This window comes from Dermochelys coriacea, chromosome 1, assembly GCF_009764565.3.
Source record: "Dermochelys coriacea isolate rDerCor1 chromosome 1, rDerCor1.pri.v4, whole genome shotgun sequence".
Classification (NCBI taxonomy): Eukaryota; Metazoa; Chordata; order Testudines; family Dermochelyidae; genus Dermochelys; species Dermochelys coriacea.
Window position 1 is genome coordinate 310,475,378 of NC_050068.2, and position 21,542 is coordinate 310,496,919.

A 21,542-nucleotide genomic window follows, 5' to 3' on the forward strand; every position below is an offset into this window, starting at 1 on the left:
GGTTATCACATACCGCCCATATTCCCTGGTAGTGAGTTTGGCCTTATATATTTTACATTATATACAAACTTAGATCACAAAATAAGATGGTCAACTGGTATGGATGAAAAAGATGGAGAGAAAGAGTACTAACTAAAAAACAAGATGCGGGTGTACGCATAAATACACTAACATATTTTCATACAAAGTCTCAATGTATATTGACTTTGATGAGAGTGCCTATCTGAAAGTAAAGCACATTTATTTACCAAATGTGATAATCACTTCTGTCTACTTGATCTGCAGGGATTTTATGCATTTTAATTTTGTTCTCTTTAAATCATATTTCTGCTTAACAGGACTCCAAACTAAATGGAACCCTCTAAGACTCAGGAGGAATCATGTGCTCTCAAATATTGTCAATGTATTCTTATGCACGTTCGCTCCCTGGTGTCCACTTAAACTGGTTTCATTACATAGCCAAATAAGATTTTACAATTATAATAATTATAATAATAGCCACTGGTTCTTGAAATTTGAGAGAAGCTCCGTAATAAACATTTCTTGTTTTTATATGCTTCTGAGCCACCATTCTTATTTATTATTTAGTTATATATTGCACAACGACATTCAGAACCATTTTTTTAAAGATATAGACTAATATTGTATACTACTGACATAAAAGGAGCTGTGACAACAGAAAGAAATAGTGTATTCCAAAACTACACATCTGTTATTTGATTATTATTAACTATTACAGTAAATTACTCTGGAAGATTATGATTTTACACTGACAGACTACGATTATTTGTACAATGGTATATACTTTATTTGGGCATGATTCTGCACTCTGATCTTAATCCAGTAAAGCACTTGGTCCAGTAAATCAGTACAAGCCTGCTTAAAGTCAAGAGCATTCTTAAATTGATTTGCAATTTGTACACTGGGATCTAATACTGCTGGAGCAGATTGAGATTCAAGGAACTGTAACCAGCTCCTTGAGGTTCCTCCGTTTTCCTGCACCAGGAAAGGTGTAGGTGTAGGAGAAAAGAATAAATTGTTATTAAGCAGTGAATTGCCTGAGCACTGTACATAGGAAAAACTCCACAAAACAATGATTCACATACTGAGAGTCAAATTCATTGCTAGCGTAAGAAGTGGCCCTAACTCCATGGGGTTGTAGCTGCTTCTGCCAGTGGTGATGTTTACAGTGACTGTGGAACATCTATTACATACGTAACAGAGAAAATAATTTATAAATGGAACATTGGTATAATCAAAACAAGCCATAAATCCAACTTAAAAGCTAGGCTCAAAACTTGTAAAAGATTCAAAACGGAAAGGAAATAAAAATTATGTTTAGAGTAACAAATTTTAATTAACAAGCAGATTGTAAGAAAAACTCCCATTCTGGTTAATTAAAAGCTTCTACCTCCCCTCCCCCAAACACACCATCCCAGCCCTCTCAACCTTTCAGCATGTTTTCCTTAGCTGAATCTGACAATAATTCACAGTGTTCTGCACGTCTAGCCAAGGTGTCCTTTGAGTTAACTTCTCATGGGACCAATCAAGCAAAATACTGACTACTACACACAGCACTTTACTCTCTTAATATCTCCCTAACCTTAACATGCAATGCCCCAAATGTACCATTAAATTATAGAACCAGCAAAAACAACTGAAAACACAGTAATGATGTTCTTGTGACAGTGTAATGACAGAGAAGAGTATACCTTTAGTGCTCCTAGTCACACATTAAAGAAAAAAAAAACCTTGTCAATGGAAATAGCAACAGAACATCTACAGTGATTTAACACGGCCTGTATACAAAGTTTTATGGTAATGCTCAAAAAAGTAAGTGTAAATTATTAGTCACAGAGAGGAAAATAATTTCAGTATCAATAACCCCACTTCAGCAAAGCACTTAAGCACATGCTTAACTGAACTACATGCTTAAACCCATCCTTATTCAGCTAAGCATTTGGCAAGTTCTTAACTGCTTTGTTGAAAGGGATGGACTTAAACATATGCTTCAGTGCTTTGCTGAATTGGGAACAACAGCTTTACGACCAGGACTTGGATGTTAGCAATGTATGCTAGAATATGAAACCATGTCTTGTCACTTCACAAAACAAAAAGGCTATGGTCAACTAGATAGATGACTTTACATTCTTAGAAAATATTTAAAAATAACTCAGTTAAATCATAATTTCTGATGTGTTTTAGCTCCTCATTGTATAATAAAATCTCCAGCCACTGAAAACAATTAACTTAAAAATGGCTAAAATGGCCAGCTCTTGTAATAACTTTAAAGGAATTAATCCAAAAATGTGATCTGAATTCCACTGAATACCTGCCATCTACAATTTTGAATGCAGCGTTTTTGAATGGAATTTCATTTCCATATCAGCCATCAATGGATTAGAAAGATAACATCAATCACTGGTTTCTGAAAGGCATAAAAAAAAGAACTTCACACCCCAGATAATGTCCCAGCAGACGCTGTTTTACTAGAATGTGCCATGGCACCAGATGCGGGTGGGTATGCCCCACAAGTGGGAATATACATACAGAGGCCACAGTGAAGAACATATTATTCACTGTAATCTGCTCTCTCTCAAACACGATCTGAGTCACTTATCTTGAAACTGAATATTCTAAATTAACTCATGCCCTTATAAAAAACAATGGTACCGGGATAGAAGGAACAGTGCCTGGCTGGCAGGCAGCTGTGCAGACAGCCCTGGAAGCATACTGAAGCTGCTAAGCAAGATGTCTCAGTGATCTTGTATAATGCCTGGTGGGCTGTTTGTTACTGTTCCTTTCAGCAGAAGCAGCACTCTAGCCACTGCCTACAAGCACTTGGGGATGGCAGCACATGTACTAGCTGAATGCTGCCCTTGCGAACTGGATGTGTGAGTTGGCATGTTATTCATCCTTTGCTGAGACTCTTATGCATCATTGTGGGAGCTACCCTGAGATATTACAAATAGGAGGACTCTCCTTTATATCCTCTTCAAATAGTTACACACTGGTGCAGCTGATGACAGAATTGGCCCTATGGCACGTGTACATCTTTAATAACACTCCCTCTCTCACTCATTTTTATTACAAAGATTATGCAAAATTATAAATAAATAAACAGATAAATTACATTAAGAGGACATTATAAAGGTTAGAAAATGCCAGAATTAGGATTCCTGGGCAAAGGCTTACAATGTGACTAAATTTGGGCGAGTTTCCATGGGGATGGCAAAAGGCACATCCCTGACACCAAGGCCACTCCCTGCCAAATTACAAGTTCCTGCCCTAAAGTCTTAAGGCACTACAACTGCTCGAAGAAAAGATCATCAGAATTTTTTTTAACATAGGCAAAACAACGTATCTGCCCCTTCCTCCATTCTCAGAATGGCTGAACCCTTTTGGCTGAAATTTTCTGAAGAAATTTACCCTGATGCAGACAACCAACATGGAAAATTTCAACCCAGTCAGTTACAGGTGGCAAAGTTATAAGCAACTAAAGATAGGGTCTTATAATACAAAGTGTTCGGCAGTCCTGCCTATTATACAACCAGTCCTTTATATCAGTAATTTGGGGAACCTACTATATATTTTCCCATGGGAAAAACATCTGTGTATAAAAACCTCCAACTCATGTTCACATATGTAAAATGTAATTTAAAATTTATTTTTATGGGGCAGAAGTGCTATAAGTGCAGATTGTTAGAAGACCACAGTTAAGAACATTAAGTCTCAAGAAAGTATAAAGTGTGGAGGACACTGTTTAAGACAGTAACCTTCAAAGGATAGGAATAAGCAGGTCGAAAGAGTTTTGAAGGGCAAAACACCACTGAGTTGTGATTCAAAGCTAGAATAATGATTTATAAAGGCAAAAGTATGTAGGTGCAAACTTACAGTGTTACAGTCAAAACAAAGGGTGTAAAAGCCTAAGGATGAGGAAGAAAAAGGTTGACAATTCCTTAGGGGAGCCAGAAAGAACAAATCCCATTACAGCTAATGAACAAGTGCCAAAAGTATGTAGACACATTACTCAATACACTTGGCTACATAATTCTTAGCACAAACACAGAACTTCACATGTGATAATGGATTTAGACATCTGCTTGTAAAAAAAACAAAAACAAACACAAAAAAAACAAAACAAAAAAAACAACAACTTGTTTTCTAAAACATTAAATTATCTTTAGCTTTAAAGGATATTGTCAAGATTAGTTTTCAAAATTTAAAAATATCTTCTGTTGTTGCTTCTACAAAACTCCCTCTTTTGGAAACTTATAAGTGAAACATGTTTCTTTACCCAAAACTATTTTCCTCAACTGTGCATAGACATCCATACTCGTACACAAACAGGTAGACACACAGAGCTTCAGTATGTTGTTGTGGCATTGATCAACTGGGCATGGGCTATTGGCTCCATTAAAAAAAACCAAGAGGCATGGTGAAAAAAACAACACAAAGAGAAACTAATATAGGTCAAATTTTGGGCCTACTAATCTTTAGTTTCCCGTTAAGATTGAGAATATAAATCTAACAGGAATCTTGCAAACAAATGTTGAAACTGTTTTCTGAACCATTTTGCACATGCAATGAATTAGTCACATCCATGCAAAAACATGAAGAGCTATTGTAGTTTATGAAAACATGGTCTAAGAACAATTATTTTAATTTTTCTCCCCTGCTTATTAACTGAATAAGAAGAGCAATTATGGCTTTAAGACTGTTAACTGTACCACAACAAACCTTTGCCAAGTTGATTTTAAGTGAGATATTAACTATAACATTCTGCTGTATTTTTATGCACTAAAAATGCACCATGCACTGACATTCCATGCTTGGCGCACAACTGAGAAATTATTGTTTCCAACTACACAATCCTAAACACCATGCAATCCAAATATAATTATACAGGACACCAGAAAGGCCATGCAGAGCTGACGTACAGTCAGAAGATTAGTGAAGAATACACACGTGGAATCATATAAAGAAGCCATCCAAGTTGGTGCAGAAAAGCTAGGTATCTGTGGAAGATTAAGAGGCAAACTTGGAACTTTCGGAAGAGCTACATTGGGAAGACTGTTGGTGATGCTTCTGTGAAGAAATAAACAATGTAGGAATACAATAAAAATAGAATTTAGAGGACAATAGAGGATTAAAGCAAATTGGGTATAAAGATATAGGTAGGTTAGCCCTTCTATAAACACTTACTTGACAGGCTGCCAGGACTCTTGTTCAAGACCTCTATGAATGGACTGGGCAATAGATGATTCCATGAGATCGACATAGCGGACGACCAAGGGAACAAAAATTTCTTGCAAGTGCTTGTGAAACTTTCCATTGCACAAAAGTACTTTAAAAACAAACAAAAACAATTCTCAATTACTCAACAGGCTGTGATCCAATTTAATTAGCTATAGCAAAAGAAATCTCTTAAAACGTTCTGAATATATATATATATATATATATATATAGTTCTAAGAGCAATGATAGCATCACCCAACCTCTGTAATGAATACCATGTCAGAAAAATTCCTAAGGGCTTTTCTTAAGTTTAGACTAGTTTTATTTTTCAGTAACTATTGTTTAAATGAGGAAGTCAACATAATAGCAACTGTTTATACCAAGGCTTAATTTAACCATTCCAGTCATTCTTGTTTTATATCAGGTAGTTCTACATAGGGTGACTGGCTTGGAAAATAGTATGTTTGCACATTCACAGATCATACTCTTGTATTATAAATGATAAGTAACTGAATGCTCTACACACATACAGAATTAGGCCTCAATTCAGCAACACATTTAAGCATGTGCTTAACTTTCACTATCATGAAACTTAGGCCAAATAGGGATGGATTTAAGATTGTGCTTAAGGGATTTGCTGAATCAGGGCTTAATAATTATATTGCCTTGATAGAATACTTGGATGCAAAGACAACAAACGAAACAAGTATAAACACTAGTAATGTGTTTATGAAACACATATGAAATAATATTGTATGTTGTAGTAGTATGAAATAATATTCTGTTATTATTTTTTATTTATATTACACTAAAGCCCAAAGGCTGCAATCAAGATTGGTGTCAAATTTTGCCAGGCTCTATGCATATACATAGGCACACACGGTGCCTGCTACAAGAAGCCTTCAATACAATTCAAGATGAGAAGCAATGAGTGTGACAAACAATAGCAGGTGGTGTGAGAGAGAATGAGTGTGATGATTAATATTATGCAGAAGACTAGTGGGACACACGCTAACAATGTGCTCCACTAGAAGATTCTGAATTTTTAAAAAAATCCTTATCCTCTCCTGTGCTCCTTTAATATCTTTCCACACCAAGGTAGTGTGCTTTGGCTCACTATTATTCATATATTGTTTTATTTGAGTTTGTTTGCCTCTTCCATATAGATTATCCCCTTCTCATACAGACTATCCCCAACCATCCCACTACTTATGGTTGTTAGTTCCTTTTAAAAATGTGTATATCACCAATATAATTTTAAATGTACATAATATATAGAAACAATCCTCACAACTCCCTCTGGGTTTGGGTCCCCATCATCTATTTATGCTTCCCTCTGTCCCAGGGTAGGGGACCCAGAAGTATGATCACTTGTTCTGTACTGCCCAGGGAGACAGGGGTGGGTTCCTGCAGGGGGCAAGAAGGCAAAAGTCCCTGATCATTTATGGTGTGTCTGTGGTCTATATCTGTGAACGTGACATCCATTGCTCACAGCAGTATTCACTGATCCTGCTCCCCACACCCTGTCTATCTCCAGACCCCATAAAGCAGCTCACCGAGGCCCCGATCCTGCAAGACTTACACATATTCTAAACTTCATGTATGTGAGTGTGTGTGGAAAGTTAAATACATGCTTAAGTTTTTGCGAGGTCAGGGCCAGTCTGGAACTACTGACCTAGCAGGGTATGTCTACACAATGCTTTGAAGCCCATGGGTACAGCCTCCCAGGGCTCATGTTAGCACCCTAAAAATAGCTCTGTAGACAGTGCTTTGAAGTTGGGGCTGGAGTTGTCGGCCTCTGACAGATGCATGGAACTGGCACAGCTCTGCACTATTGTCCTAAGTGTTGCCAGCACAGGATGCATGATCCTCTGGTGTTTGCAGACCCGCAAGAAAAACTACATCAATGGAACATGACAGTTTAATTGAGGACAGATTACTGTGGGACATAGTGAAAACCAACTCCAGGTTTTTGGTGAAGCAGCTAATGGTGGAGCACAACTTCTGGGCCTCACTGCAGGGACACCAGAATGAGAGCTGCACTGACAGCAGAGAAGTGAGCGATGATTGCACACCTGAAACTTGCAACATGGGATTGCTACTGGTGAGCTGTCATCCAAGTGTGCAGGGTCATTAATTGTGACTCAGAAATACGCAAGACATAGTGGATGGATCTGTATCAGTGGGGTGTCTGAATGGCGATGGAGTGATAGACAGCATGCAGATTCCTATTTTGACACCAGTCCACCTTGCCCAAGAGTATATTAACAGAAAGGGTTACTTTCCTATAGTTATGCAAACATTGGCGATCATTGGAGACACTTCACCAACACTAGTTTTGACTGGTTAGGAGAGCCATATGTTTAAGAACACAGTACTGTTCAGAAAGCTGCAAGAAAGGACTTTCTTTTCCAATTGGTGGATCACCATTGGGGATGTTGAAGCTCATGAAGCTGCCCACTGACCAACTTGACAGCAACAAGGATAGATTCAGCTATTGGCTCAGCAGGTGCAGAATGACAGTTTAGTGTACTTTTAGAAGATTGAAGAGATGATGGCATTGTTTACTCACAAGATTGGATCTCTAGGAAAAATATCCCAATGGTTATAGCTGCCTGCTGTGTAGAGTCCTGCGCAGATACAAAAATTTGGATTAGCATCCAATCTGCATCCACTGTAATTAAATTGTATCCGACCCACGATCCGCACTCCACCTTTTATATGTATCTGCATTCGCACCCACACCAGCACCCTCTAGAACAGCGGTCCTCAACTGGGCATCTCTGGTCCTATAGGGGGCTGCGAGTCTGTTTCAGGAGGGCCGTGGCCCCATAGGGCAGAAGCCCCAAGGCCCGAGCCCACCGTGGGGCTGAGGTTTGGTGCCCTGAGTCCCCCATGGAGCTAAAGTCCAGAGCCCTGGCACTCCCTCTGAAGGGGGGCGCCAGGGCTCGGGACTCTGGGCTTTAGCCCTGTAGGGGGCACCAGGGCTTGGGCCTTCAGCCCCATGGGCAGCCCCCCTGAAACTGCAGCCCTCCATTGAGTACCATTGCTCTAGAGTCCTGTGGAGAAAAAAAAATTGGATCTGCATCCAATTCGCAAAGATGAGAAACAAAGAACTGCATCCGGGGCTGCACATATCCATGGATGTAAAGCGGATATCCATGGATCTGCAGGGCTCTAGTGCTGCATCCTGCATAATACCTGTGAGGTAAAGTGGGAAAAGTTGCTTCTGGGATGAAGGGTAAAGGCGGAGCAGCTATCTGCTGAGTTTGAACAGCCAGACGCAAGGGCTATTAGAAGATCTCAGTGTGGAGCTATATGGCTGAAGGAGGCCTTGACAGCATTTTAACAGTGTGCCATTGTAATGTGCTGTGGTGGACTGTTCTCTACTTGGCCTGCAGTTCTGGGGCCTGCTAGGAATTGTGTGGTGCTTGGTGTCCATCTGTGAATACAAAACTGTTGACGCACCTCTTAATTTTGTGGGTCTTGTTGTACATTTATGATTATTACACTGTATTTATTACTGAATGAATTATGTCATACTGTACAATAACAAGTAAGTGGGTGCATTCAGTACTGCAAGGCAGTCTGCAGCATATGTTGTGAACTAATAAAGATGAACTATTTCCCACAGAATAGAATTTTATTGAGTAACAAAATCAGCGTTAAAAATCGGTGCTACTTACAAGCAAATACATTAAAAACTTAATAAATTAACAGAACAGAATGTGATGTCCTGTCCCTTTAAATGTTTGAGCACTCTCCCCCACAGTGCAAAGCCTCACTTTCATGTTAGTTTCACTTTTGCTGCCAGAACAATAGTTTTGACAGCAGTGGAGCTCCTCTGTGTCTGCATCTCCTTCTCAGCTGGGTGCAGATAGAACATTTGGTGGTGAAGGATTTCTGTCACATGAGTGTCCTACACTGCCTGTGCCTGACTAAGAAGAAAAAGTAAGCAAAGAATATTATAAAAAGAAGGGGGAGAGTTCACCTAGAGGCACAAGGAGACAGATGGCTGCTTTTCCAGCTGGGACATCATGAACGAGAGACAGAGATAGGGGGAACTCACAGTAAAGACAGAACAAAGGGATAGGTTGCAGCCTGGAGCTACTGCGAACAAAGCACTGAGAGGGAAGTAGGCAGCCCTATTGGCTGACCACGTGCAAGCAGGCAAACAACTTAGCCTGCACAGGGGATGTATAGCCAGCAGAGGGAGTCCAAGTACATCCATAGGAAAAATTCTGCAGTCTGCACACAGCCAGAGGAGGCAGATTGTTCATTTGTTTGTCTTTCTGCACTAACAAAAAACAGTTTCCCTGTGGCAGAGAAGTAGTCCAGGAGGTGTGAAGTCCAACAGGAGAGCAGAGAAGTGGCAACTTTGGTGGGCAATTTTGCTGATTTCGACAGAAAACGCGAATCATGGAAGGTGTACCTCGAACACGTTGAGCAATTTATAACCCACAACACCATTTAAATGGACAGTGAGTTTCAACCTTGCTGACAGTGATGGGTCCCAAAGGCACATGGACTGTTGCACATGGACAAGTGTGACCTATTGTCTCTCCGAGTGTACCTGGAACTGCCATGTACATCACAATTACTGCACCAGCGCAGGAACATTTTTCTCCAACCTCATTAATGATATCGGGGAAGTGGAGAGTCAGGAGCAGTTTGCTGCTGCTCTAAGGAAGTTGTCAGAGCACTGTCAGTTTGGACAAATATTAAGTGATGTCCTGCATGACCAATTTGTCTCTGAATTATGCAATATGAAGATCCAGAAGAAGTTATTGTTTGTATCAGCATTTACATTCAAGAAGACTGTTGATGTGTTGGGATGGTTGGTGTCTGTGCTTGGCAGCACCACCTAGTCATGATACTCTGGGCTGCATAGTCCAGTGGCAAGAGTCAATGGTTGCATTGCCCACTGGCAAGAGTCAAGAGCCACGTTGCCTAGCAGCTGGAGGGAGTGTCCGTATTGCCCAGTGGCAAGAGTCATCAGTTGCATCACCCAGTAGCGAGAGTCAATAACCGCATCCCTCAGGGGTGAGAGTTGAGCCCCATTCCCAGTAGCTGGAGTCAATAGCCACAATGCCTAGCAGCTGGAGTCAGTGTCTGTATCGCCCAGTGGCGAGAATCAGTAGCTGGGGGGTATGGGAACCTGGGCCTGCCCTGCTCCACTGGGTTCCAACCCAGGGCCCAATGAAACAATAATTCAAACTATGTGACCTAGGAGGTGGGCATCCTATGCCTGCTCCCTGGGCCACTTCCTACCCCAGCTTCAGTTCCTCTGCTGGTGCCACTGGTTTGCTTCTGAGTTCCCCCAGAAGTTCTCTTTGGTTACAATCTGGAGGGTCTTCCTCTCTCAGTTGGGGCTCATCATTGCTGTCCTCTGCTGTTGAAGGGCCTGCGGTGGCTTGGCCGTGGAGCCTGATCCCAGCCACCTGGGGCCCCAGCGGCTTCTCAGCAGGAGCCTGCACCAGTCTGCCTAGACTGAGCTGAGCTGCTCCTATTTGAGCTCAGCACCCATTGTAAGCATGCCCAACAGGGATGACCGGGCATGGCTTTCTGGGTCCAGAACTGCTCCTTAACCCTTACTCCCCAGCCACATCACATGAAGTAGCAGTCGCAAAGGAAACAGCAGAGAAAAATTTAGTGTGAACTGAGTTCATTTTATGAGATGGCAAGATAGAGGACCATGGGAATGTAAGGAATTTCCATGTGGCCAATGTGCACAAATTGCATGCTGACAAAGGTTGCTGGGCCGATCAGGTCATTTGGAAACTGTTTTGGGCCAAGGTGCTTGAAGCACCACAGGCCTGACAGGAGTACTTTGAGAAAAACGAGGCTTACACACAGCTGTGAGTTATTGCTTTATGGAAGGTTAGTGACCTACCTGCAATGGGGACTTCAAGCGTTGCAGTCCCGAAGGCAGGGAACCCAGCACACCAGAGCTCTGCCTGGGACAGAGTCCAACGGAGGGGCAGACAGTCAGTGTTGTTAAGCATTACACAAAAACAGCTTATGAATATAGAATTAGGTATTTTTTAAAGGGGGGCTTTTTGCTACCTGGCAAAGGGCCATGCAAAGTAGCTGTGTTTTTTAGTACCTATTTATGTTTTACAGTAACCTCTTGGCTTGAGAAAGCGGAAATTCCCTAGCTAGACCATAACAAAGACTTCCGCAGTCCCTTACAGAGACTGTGCCAGTTGAAAAGACATATTGTTGTGACCTGCCAAACAGTTCAATGACCAGCAATGATACATCCAAGAAGACACCTGTGAAGACTGAACCTAAGAACAGGATGGCAGTTGAAAATTCATAATGCAGAAAAAGACAAAACCTCTAGTGACACTACCAAGACCTAACACTATACATGTTATCAGAAGCTGGATTGGGAGATGGAATGTGGGTTACATTGTTGATTGAAGGAGTTCCTACCAGAATGGAGCTTGATATTGGAGCTGCTGTTTCACTGATGTCTGCATCTACCTATCATCAGACATTGTCACAAGTTTCTCTGGAAGAAACCTCCACATTTTTGAAGACTGGTACCTAGAACCCTGAAAATCTGAGGTTATCCTCAGACCATTTTTGCGGATCGGATATGGATACAAATTTGGTATCTGCGAAGGAATATACCAGAAAAAAGTAAGTGCCAAAAGGGATACTCCAGGTGGAAATTAACCTAGATGAAAAATCAGTTGTATTACTCTTGTATGTGATTTAACAAAAGTATCCACCATTATTTGGTAAACCTTAGCTTGAGAAGCTCAAGGAGAATTGGACCAAGATCAAAGTGATCAGGAAAGCACCTTGAAAGCTTCCAAAAATACTGGGCAGACACTTCCAAAGTTTTTGAAAAAGAGCTTGGACAGATAAGCAATGTGTCAGTGAAGTTCACTGTTAATTCTGACAGCCAGCCAAAATATTGCAAGCCCAGAGTTGTGCTTTACAATCTGAAGCCTCTGGTAGAAGCTGATTTGGACTGTTTAGTGAACACTGGAGTCTTGTCACTGGTTTCACATAGGGAGTGGGCTACACCCATCATACTAGTGATCAAGAAGGGAGGCTCAGTCCAAATTTGTCGAGATTTCAAAGTGACGCTGAATCTAGTTTTATGTGCAGACCAGTATCCCACTATCTCATACTTACGGTTTATTTGTTTCAATTAATTGGATTGGCTCAGTACATACTGACAAATGGAGATTGATTCAGCATCTTGTAAATATCTCACAATCAACATGTAAAAAGGCTTATTTTGTTATAACGGGTCGCCTTTCAGTATCACATTGGCACTGGTCCTGTTTCAGAAAGCCATGGATGAGATCCTGATGGCACTGAATGGAGTTCAGTGCTATTTGGAATGCATCCATATTACAGAAACGGATCAAGAGGATCATCTTTGAAATGTGGATCCTGTTTTGCAATATTTGAAAGATCATGAATTGGAAGTACATCAAGACAAATATGAATTTTTCAAACCTTCAGTTGAATACCTTGGACATGTAATTGACACCACAGACTTAATGAAATTGCCAGAGAAAGAGAAGGGTTGTTCTTGAAGCGCCATTGTCCGAGAATGTGTCACAGTTGGTTCATTCTTAGGACTGCTTAACTACTATTGTATATTCCTGCCTAATCTGGCAACAGTCTGAGCATCTTTACATGAACTGTTACAAACAAAGAAAAAATGGAAATGGACTAAAGAGTGTGATTGTGCATTTAAAGAAGCAAAGAAACTGTTGACATCAGCCGAGGTTCTTATGCATTTTGATGCTTTGCTACCACCGCAATTGGCATGTTATATTTCATGATATGTGGGAGCAGATCTTTCCCACATTTTTCCTCATGGCATGGAGAAACCAATTGCATCACAAACAGTCACTACTCTTGAGAAGAACAGAGTGGGAAGCTCTAAGCATTATCTTCAGAATTCGAAAGTACCATATCTATTTGTATGATAGACGTTTTCCCTTGCTGATGGTTCATCACCATTACTTTCAATTTTTGGACCAAAAGATGGAACTTATCATTAGCTGCTGCTTGTATGCAACAATGACATGGCTACTTTCAGGTCATTCTTACATTATTCAATTCCATAAAGGGACTCAAGCACAGCAATGCTGATGGGCTGTCATGCCTAAGCTCTACTCAACACAAAGAAACTTCAGATAAAGTGTTCTATCTCCATTTGATGTATAGGTTACCCATCACTAGCACAGAAATCAACAAAGAAAGGACTAAGGATGGTGCGCCTTCTCTTGTGAAAGGAACGGTGCTACACAATATAGTGCTGTATCATAAGAATCCGATTTACACAGTGTGTGTCACATCAATGTGATGTGCATCAATCAGTGCATCCGATGAAGTGAGCTGTAGCTCACGAAAGCTTATGCTCTAATAAATTTGTTAGTCTCTAAGGTGCCACAAGTACTCCTTTTCTTTTTGCGAATACAGACTAACACGGCTGCTACTCTGAAACCTGACATCAATGTGAATTATCCATAAATCATAATTGTATTTTATGGGGAATGTGAGTGACTGTTCCAAAATCATTTCAATCTCAGGTTTTAGAGGTCATGTTGGCATTGTACTGATGAAGGCCATAGACCAGAGTCATGCCTGGTGGCTGGGGATCGACAAAGATATTGACTGACAGGCGAAGTATACTAATGTCACTAAATTCAGCACAATCCTGGCTCAGTTCATCTACATCCTTGGTTATGGCCTCAGACTCCTTGGATACATATTCATGTGGACTTTGCCAGACCTTTAGAAGGTTATATGATTTTCATTGTCATTGATGCTCATTCAAAATGGCCAGAAGTTTTCAGAAAGACTTCTAATACAGCTGCTAAGATCTTTGGACATCTTTGTACCTCGTTTAGCCAATTTGATTTACTATTACAGTTGGTGAGTGACAATGGACTTTAATTCTTTTCTGAAGAATTTCAGAGGTTCCTAGCTTCAAATGGAATTCAGCATGTTTCTTCAGCTCCTTACCACCCTGCTACAAATGGACACTTTGTACAGACACTTAAACATACCTAAAGAGCTAATAAGTCTATTTTGAATTGTCAGCAGAAAGTGGACAATTTCTTCCTGGTCTACAGGAACACATCACATGCTACTACCCAACAGTCACCTGCAACTTTTTTCTTGAAGTGATCTTTGTGTGCTTGTTGGGACCTGGTACATCCTGAAATTGCTTCACATATAGCCACTTCCCAATCTATGCAAATCGATCAACTACGTGAGACTTGTCATCACTTTTTTTCAAGTAGGAGACTTGGTGTGGACTTGAAACTACAGTTGTGGAGTGAAATGGGTACGGGAACATGTAAAATGCATGGGACCTGTTTCATTCATGGTAAAACTGTCTGATGGTATTTTATGGAAATGACATATCGACCATTTGCAGTCTCGACTAGTACCAGAGGCCAGGGATGTTCCAGTAGGACTTTCTGTTCCTCTGATCGAACCTCCTTCTGTTACAACTCCTAATTTCAATGACTTGTTAGGAGAAACTTTGATACCAGATCCAGTTGATTCCGTACCACCGAGTGTTCATCTTGTTCAGGACACATTGCCATCACACATTATCCCAAGAGAATGCGAAAACTAGTTGTGTGTCTGAATTTATAAATTGTTCAGTTAGTGAGTTGCTATTCCAGGGCAGAATAATCCTGTGCAATTTGAGAGTCTGCAATAGTCCACCCTCAACTTTTAGCTTATAGCGTTTCATGTCAACCGAGTAAATGATAATGTATATATATGTAGGAAGTTTTTTTAAAGTAAGGTGGAGGAATCTGATTGTTCTGTTCCGTTATATGTTTGCACGCTCCTCCCTCCCCAGTGCAAAGCCTCACTTTCGTGTTAGTTTCTGTTTTGCTGAAACAAGAACAAAAGAACAAAGAAAAAAGAAAAAGTTTGCTGAAAAAAGAACAAAAGTTTCCACGGCAACTTGCTGTGCTTAAATGTGTATCTCCTTCTCTGCTGGTCCAGATGTAACACAGAACTAAAGGGGAAAGAACATCCTGGTGTGAAGTGGTAAGTGTCAGTATGAGTCCCCTGATGCCATGGGGAACATTGAGGGAGCGGGTGCAGGGAGGTGCTACAATGGAGTTCCCCATAGACTGCAAAGGGAGGTGAGCCCATCAGATTGTCAATCTGTAGGTCCGCAGGAGTATGAAGCATCTGTGTTTGTTGCTGGAGAAGCCCCATTATGCCTTGATGTATCTCCCTCTTCTTTTTCTGCAGGGATTCCTGTGCCTTTCTCCTGTCCGCTCTTCCCTTCTCCATACAGTCTGAAATATTCACCCTCCAGGTCCTCTGCTCATGTTCCAATGCAGTACTGGTTTGCAGGATCTTGCTGAACATTTCTTCTCAAGTTCTCTTCTTTTCATCATCTGGAGCAGGCAGTCCATGGGTGTGCAGGGGGAAACCCTCAAGCCTGCAACCACAGCAGCTACTGTTAAAACAGACAGAGGTATCATGGTCAATATAGTCACGATAAAAAGCAAAAGTTAAGATTCAGAACTCCCTTCCCTTGCTCCTCTAAACAAGACGTGCTTATTGGCACTTCTGCTTTGAAGTGCTTGTGCATGGCACCCCTCACAGCACCAGCCATGCTGACTTTCGCCCACCGGGGTGAGTGAAATGTGGAGGGAATTGCTCAGTTGCATGAAACTGTGAGTATTAGGCAATGGCACTAAATATTGGTACAATTTTCCACAGATCACAGATGGTGATTTTAGCTGATATCATGGAGAGCACAGTGTCCTGCAGCTGCTTGGGTTCACGTGCCACTACCCTGTTTATTGCAATGGTGCCTGCTAAAGTTACGGGAGACTGGCGTGGAGAAGCATCCTACAACAGAGGAAGAAATAAGGCTGCCATCCCTAGAAACCTTCGGGAGAAGATTGCAGAGTATCTCCATGGAAGTTTCATCGAGATCTCTCAGGAAGACTCAAGGGACAAACTACATAAACAAACTGCTCAACATGGCCACCCCCAGCTAACAGTTCCAGGGAATGAAAAGCAGATAACGTTATCTCTCTCTTTGTTGTACCGCTACCTCTCTAGTCTGAGTAAATTAATTAAAAGTCAGTAGCTGTGTCTTGCTAAATTGGGGGCACCATCAGTACATCTTTGTACGAGAAATACATTTACACACTTACTTGAGGTTCCTTCCCCAACAGCGGACTTTCCTGTGCTTGATTGCCAGGACTGACTGGACTGTGGTAGAGTCTCAAACAGATCCTGGTTTGCAGCATAGCTGTACCCCCAGTCAGATGTCCCCCATGCTCCTCCTCATCCTCTTCCCCTGGCCTGAGGACGAGAAGGTCTGTGTTTTGGGTTCCTTTGAGGTATGCATGATGGTCTGTGGGGTGCTGCAGCAGCTCTTTGTAAAAATGACAGGTCTGCGGCTCAGCACCAGGTTGACTGTTGGCCTCCCTGGCCTTCTGGTATACCTGCTGCAGTTCCTTTGCTTTCGGGCAGCACTGCTGCTGACCCTCATTGTTGTCCTTCTCTTGCATTCCCTGTGCAATCTGCTCATTGATGTCCACACTTCCATGACTGGTCCATAGCTGTCCCTGCACAGCCTCATCTCCAGTATCCCTGTCTATTCCAAGCCAGAGCACGTCTGGAATGTGTAGCCAGGATAGTCAGCTGGACAGTTGCACACAACAATGGAGAGCTGCTAGGTGTGCTCGCTAAACTTGGAAATCAGGAAAGGCATTTCAAAAAATCTTGGAATCTCAAAGAGGGTGTGGGGGAAGGCTTCTGGTCTCTATGACCCCTTCATTGTGGAGTTCACAATTGTGACCAGCCTCAGGCACTGTGGGACAGCTACCGAAGCACTGTTAGGATCAACACAGCTAATGCAGTGTCTACCTTGGCATTGTGTCAACTTCAATACACTGACCATGGCTCTATGCCTTTCGGGGAGGTGATGTTACTGTGTTGCCAAAATGGGGCACTTACATTAGTGGGAGACAAATTTTACGTGCAGACACCTGCACAATTAGGTTGACGCAAGGCGGCTTATGTCTGCATAACTTTGTAGTATAGACCAGGCCTTACTCTGTGCCTCAGTTCCTTGTCTGTAAAATGGGGATACATAGCACAGCTCTACCTCACAGAACATTATGATGCACTGTGAGATCTACTGATGAAAAGCGCTATATAACAAACAGGCATTATGATTATTACTACTAGAACTACCACCATTGCTCTTTCCTTCCTGGAGGATGTTGGGGCCTTCTTAAAGGAATACTCCTCTTGGGAAATCCTTTGGTGGAGCACATCTGGAACTGGTGGGGGCTTCTGCACAGGAGGATATGCCGCCTCTCTCCCATTGTTGCCAGCAGCATCAGGGGGTGTCACCGCTGCTGAGTGTCTGGACACAATTTGTTGTTTCAAAGGTAACCATCGGAAGACAATAATTATTTTCTTTAAAAAGGACAGATACAATTAACCACCCTTGCATTCCCCTCCTTGCTAAGCTGTGCAAAGTATTATTTTTAGAAGTGCTAGTAATTTTTAACTACTTAGCTTCAGCATAATTATTTTTATATTTGGCATCAAATTTGATGCCCATTTTAGAATCATTTAAAAGCAGACTGTAAACTTTTTTGTGTTTGTATATTTTTAAAATCAGCATAACTGTGATCCATAATAATACAGATGAAAGGGATTATATACTAACCCAAGGGTGCCTAATACATACAGATAGCATGTAGGAAGCCCAAGGATTACCCCAACAACAAAAAATTGATCACTGGCCTGAGACATAAAAGGTGGGCAGTTCAGAATATCTACCAGAATAATTTTCAAGGAGGAGATCTTGAGCAAGACAAGCCCAATGCTGTTGAGACCTTTAAAAAACAACAGTGCCAGTTTTAAGTCAACATGCTACTTTACTGGCAGTCAATGCAGACAATGCAAGGTTGGGATAATATAATCACAGTTGCTTGAATGGGTGAGCAAGCATGCTACTGCTTTCTGAACAAGCTGTAGAGATGCCCTGCTCAGATGGAATTACAATAATCAAGCCTCATGGGCAGGAGAACATGTGGTTTGAGGATATTGTGAGGCTGCAATGGGATTAGAAAGGGCACAGCAAGTACAAACTGTGCAACTGAAAAACCCCATTTTCATATCAAGCCAATGCTCGGCTTTGTCGGGAAAAAAATTGTGTAAAGTGATGCCAAGATTCTTAACGTGACTCTACCTCCAAACAAATCTTTCTACAAGTGGGGACATGAAAGAGGAGTGAGCTTTCTCATACTGTTAACACAGCAGCAAGCCTTTTATTTTCCCAGGGTTAAGGACATGGCAGCTCTGATGTATCCCTCTAGAGAATTCATTCAAGCATTCCTCCAGGGCAGAGAATAGAGTAGCAGGGCCATGGAACAAGAGGTATACTGCTGAGGATCATCAGCATACTGATGAGACCCTACCCAATGGTTAGAAATGAGCTTGCCAAAAGGTATCACCTGTACATCAAACAAGATGGAAGACAAGAGAGTGCCTTATAGGAATTCCACACTGCAAATTCCTCAGGGATGTCGCGCAATTGACCATCAAGTACTGACTTGCTCCTATATTATAGGCATGAGTGGAACCACTAGAGGGCAGCTACAGACACAGCAGCAATGTCTCTCATTTGCCAAAGTAACAATTGAATGAGTCCTATTTACTTGGCTGCTTGTATCAAAAGCTGTTCAGAGTTCCAGCATGACCAAATAGACTGACCTAATTTAAAACTAATATCATCATCCAACTAAGCAACAGTGCTAGATCGGTTTGGAAGATAATCCGTAATAAAATCCTGGCATGCTGCCTCTTTGCACAACAGATCTGGCAATAGACGGCCAAAAATCACATGCTGATTGTAAGTTACTGTTTCCACTTTAAGTAAATAGGACTCATTCAATGAGAGTTAAAGGGATTTGTCAAAAGAGCTTAAGATAAGGAAACTTTGTCCAAGGAAAGAGTAATCCTAGCACTTATTTTCAAGCCATTCTCCTTTCCCTAGTCAATTCACCCATCCCACATTCTCTATGCATGAAACCATCCTACATTCACATAGCACAACACCACAAAAATGAGGTACCAGAGTAAAAAAGACAAAAACAGAAATACTTCATATGTACTCTTCCAAAACTGATTTTGGGAGCAGGAAGATCTAAGAAATACTGAAATTAAAGATAAAAGCTACTTTTACCTTATTCTTCTTGAATGTTCTAAATACAGTAAAATATAACCAGTGATCACAAGACCAGTTTCAAATAGCATTAGCTATTGCAATGTAAACAATACTGCAGCACTGGAATAAGGCTTTACCTCTAGAACAGGGGAAAAAGACTACATTGCTCATATAGGCTAAGAATTATGAGGGGCTGATTCTGATCTCACAACAGTGTAAATCAGGAATAACTCTAAAGTCAGTGGAGTTAAGCCATCCTCTGAAGAAAAGGGACAGGAAAATTGCATAAGTTTCACAAACAGACCCCCCCCCCAACATACCCCTGCACACATGCACAAAGAAAGGGCTTCTGCAAACTGAAAGGAAGGAAGAATGATGCAACTTAATGTCAACCTCTCTCCCACCGACCAAAATTGTCCTATTTTTGCAGAGAGTCTAAAAATTATCCTGCCACTGCAATGGATTCTCTAAGAAGGCCTCATCAGGTCCTGCTGGCATATATGCTTTCCTATTCCATGTTACTGTAAACGGATGATAATTGAATATTATAATTGTATTGTATTTTTAATTAACAGTATTAAAAATAAGTAGGATTCAGGGCCACTGGAACAATTTTTATAGTGGGGGTGCTGAGAGCCATTGAACTAAACTGTAAACCCTGTATATAATGGAAACCACTTCAAGCCAGGGAGTGTGGCAGTACCCCCAGCACTCCTGGTTCCAGCATCTATGGTAGGGTTCAACAAGAAAATGAACTTAGGGATCAGTGTACTATGTGTGGCTGTTGAAAATGGTCCAGTAAACTGGAAAGAAGAAAGACAGCTTATATTGCATTTTTAGTCATTTTCTATGAAGAATACTATGTTTTCAAACCTTTAAATGGCTAAACTGTTATTCACGCATTGGCAAAATCTGCTAGTGTATCTTCTCATTCACACAGGAATCTGTCTGCATGTGCAAAGGGATGTAACCATGATTTTTGTCGATGTATTAGTGGAAACAGGCTTCAAATTTGACCTACATGTATTTTAAGGACAAAGAAACTTTTAAAATTATCTTACCCTGTGCTAATGAGACCACAATTAAATTCCTATTTAAAAGATTAAGCAAAACAAAAGGCTCACTCAAGAATTCTTGTGCATCTAAAATGCTCACTCAGCCAGTAGGAGTTCTGGGTACCCAAGTAACTCTTTTGCCTGAAATTTCCTACAGAACTATTTAATCAATGATCAGTACTAAATTTTAGTGACACAAAAGTGAGCTCTGAACTAAAAGGAAGGTTATGGTACTATTGCTAATTTTTATCAGGCATGGGCCAAAATATCTGAATCCTTATATTCAGGATAGCTTTCCATTAATTGGGAATTTTTCCTGGTATAAGAACTCTAGGATTTGGTCCTAAAGACTCTAAAATCCAAGTCAGAAAACTCTCATGGGAGTGCCAGTTGGTATTATAGATCTATCATACACAGGTCAGGCTTCAAATTATTGATCCACTTGCCTGAAAACAAGCACTTCAAACATCACACACTGTTTCAGAGAGAGAAATGATCAGTAACAGCAATAATGACTGTTTCAAGGAGATCATCTTCTCAGTGAGGCATTGTGCTGGTCAGTGAATCACAAATCTGATTTATCTCCTCACCCACATACCGTAGCAGATGTACAACTTGTCATTTTAGATTTTTAATATTTAGTGCCACCAACAGATTTCTGAATCTGCTTGTCCATTTCTACCGTAACCGAGCAACTACTTCATTGTCATGGGTATTAAATACCAAAATTTCCTTCACATCCATGCCAATCTGCTGTTTTGTTTTTTTGTGATTCTTATCTTTTTCCTTCTTGTATTTTTATATAATTTTCTTTCAAACTTTTATTTAGTGTATTACTTTCTTCTTATTTTGTTCTGTTAACCTCTGTTACTGCAGATTCCATTATTAATTTCCAATAACTAACAATGGTGCACACAATATCTGCCACAATTTCTCATGAGTTATTTTTTTTTACCCTTAAAGATGGCCACTACCGTTCCCTCTCTGAGACAGCAGATGACTTTGTTGTAATTTTACTAGAGTAAAGAAAATAA

The 21,542-nt window shown here is 41.0% G+C and overlaps 1 protein-coding gene across 26 annotated transcripts in view; it reads right to left on the bottom strand.

Moving 5' to 3' along the window:
• The window catches only part of CADPS2 (calcium dependent secretion activator 2), a 592,957-nt gene that overhangs the window by 64,333 nt on the left and 507,082 nt on the right, over nucleotides 1-21,542 (bottom strand). For 16 of the 26 annotated variants that reach the window (XM_038405244.2, XM_038405363.2, XM_043495775.1 and 13 more), the window contains 2 exons: nucleotides 5,206-5,347; nucleotides 4,969-5,088 (listed from right to left, as the gene is read on the bottom strand). In XM_038405244.2, the coding sequence (XP_038261172.1) occupies nucleotides 4,969-5,088; nucleotides 5,206-5,347 (262 nt within the window). The remainder of the gene's footprint in view (nucleotides 1-4,968; nucleotides 5,089-5,205; nucleotides 5,348-21,542) is intronic. The other 10 variants (XM_038405345.2, XM_038405323.2, XM_038405304.2 and 7 more) reach the window with 1 other exon arrangement.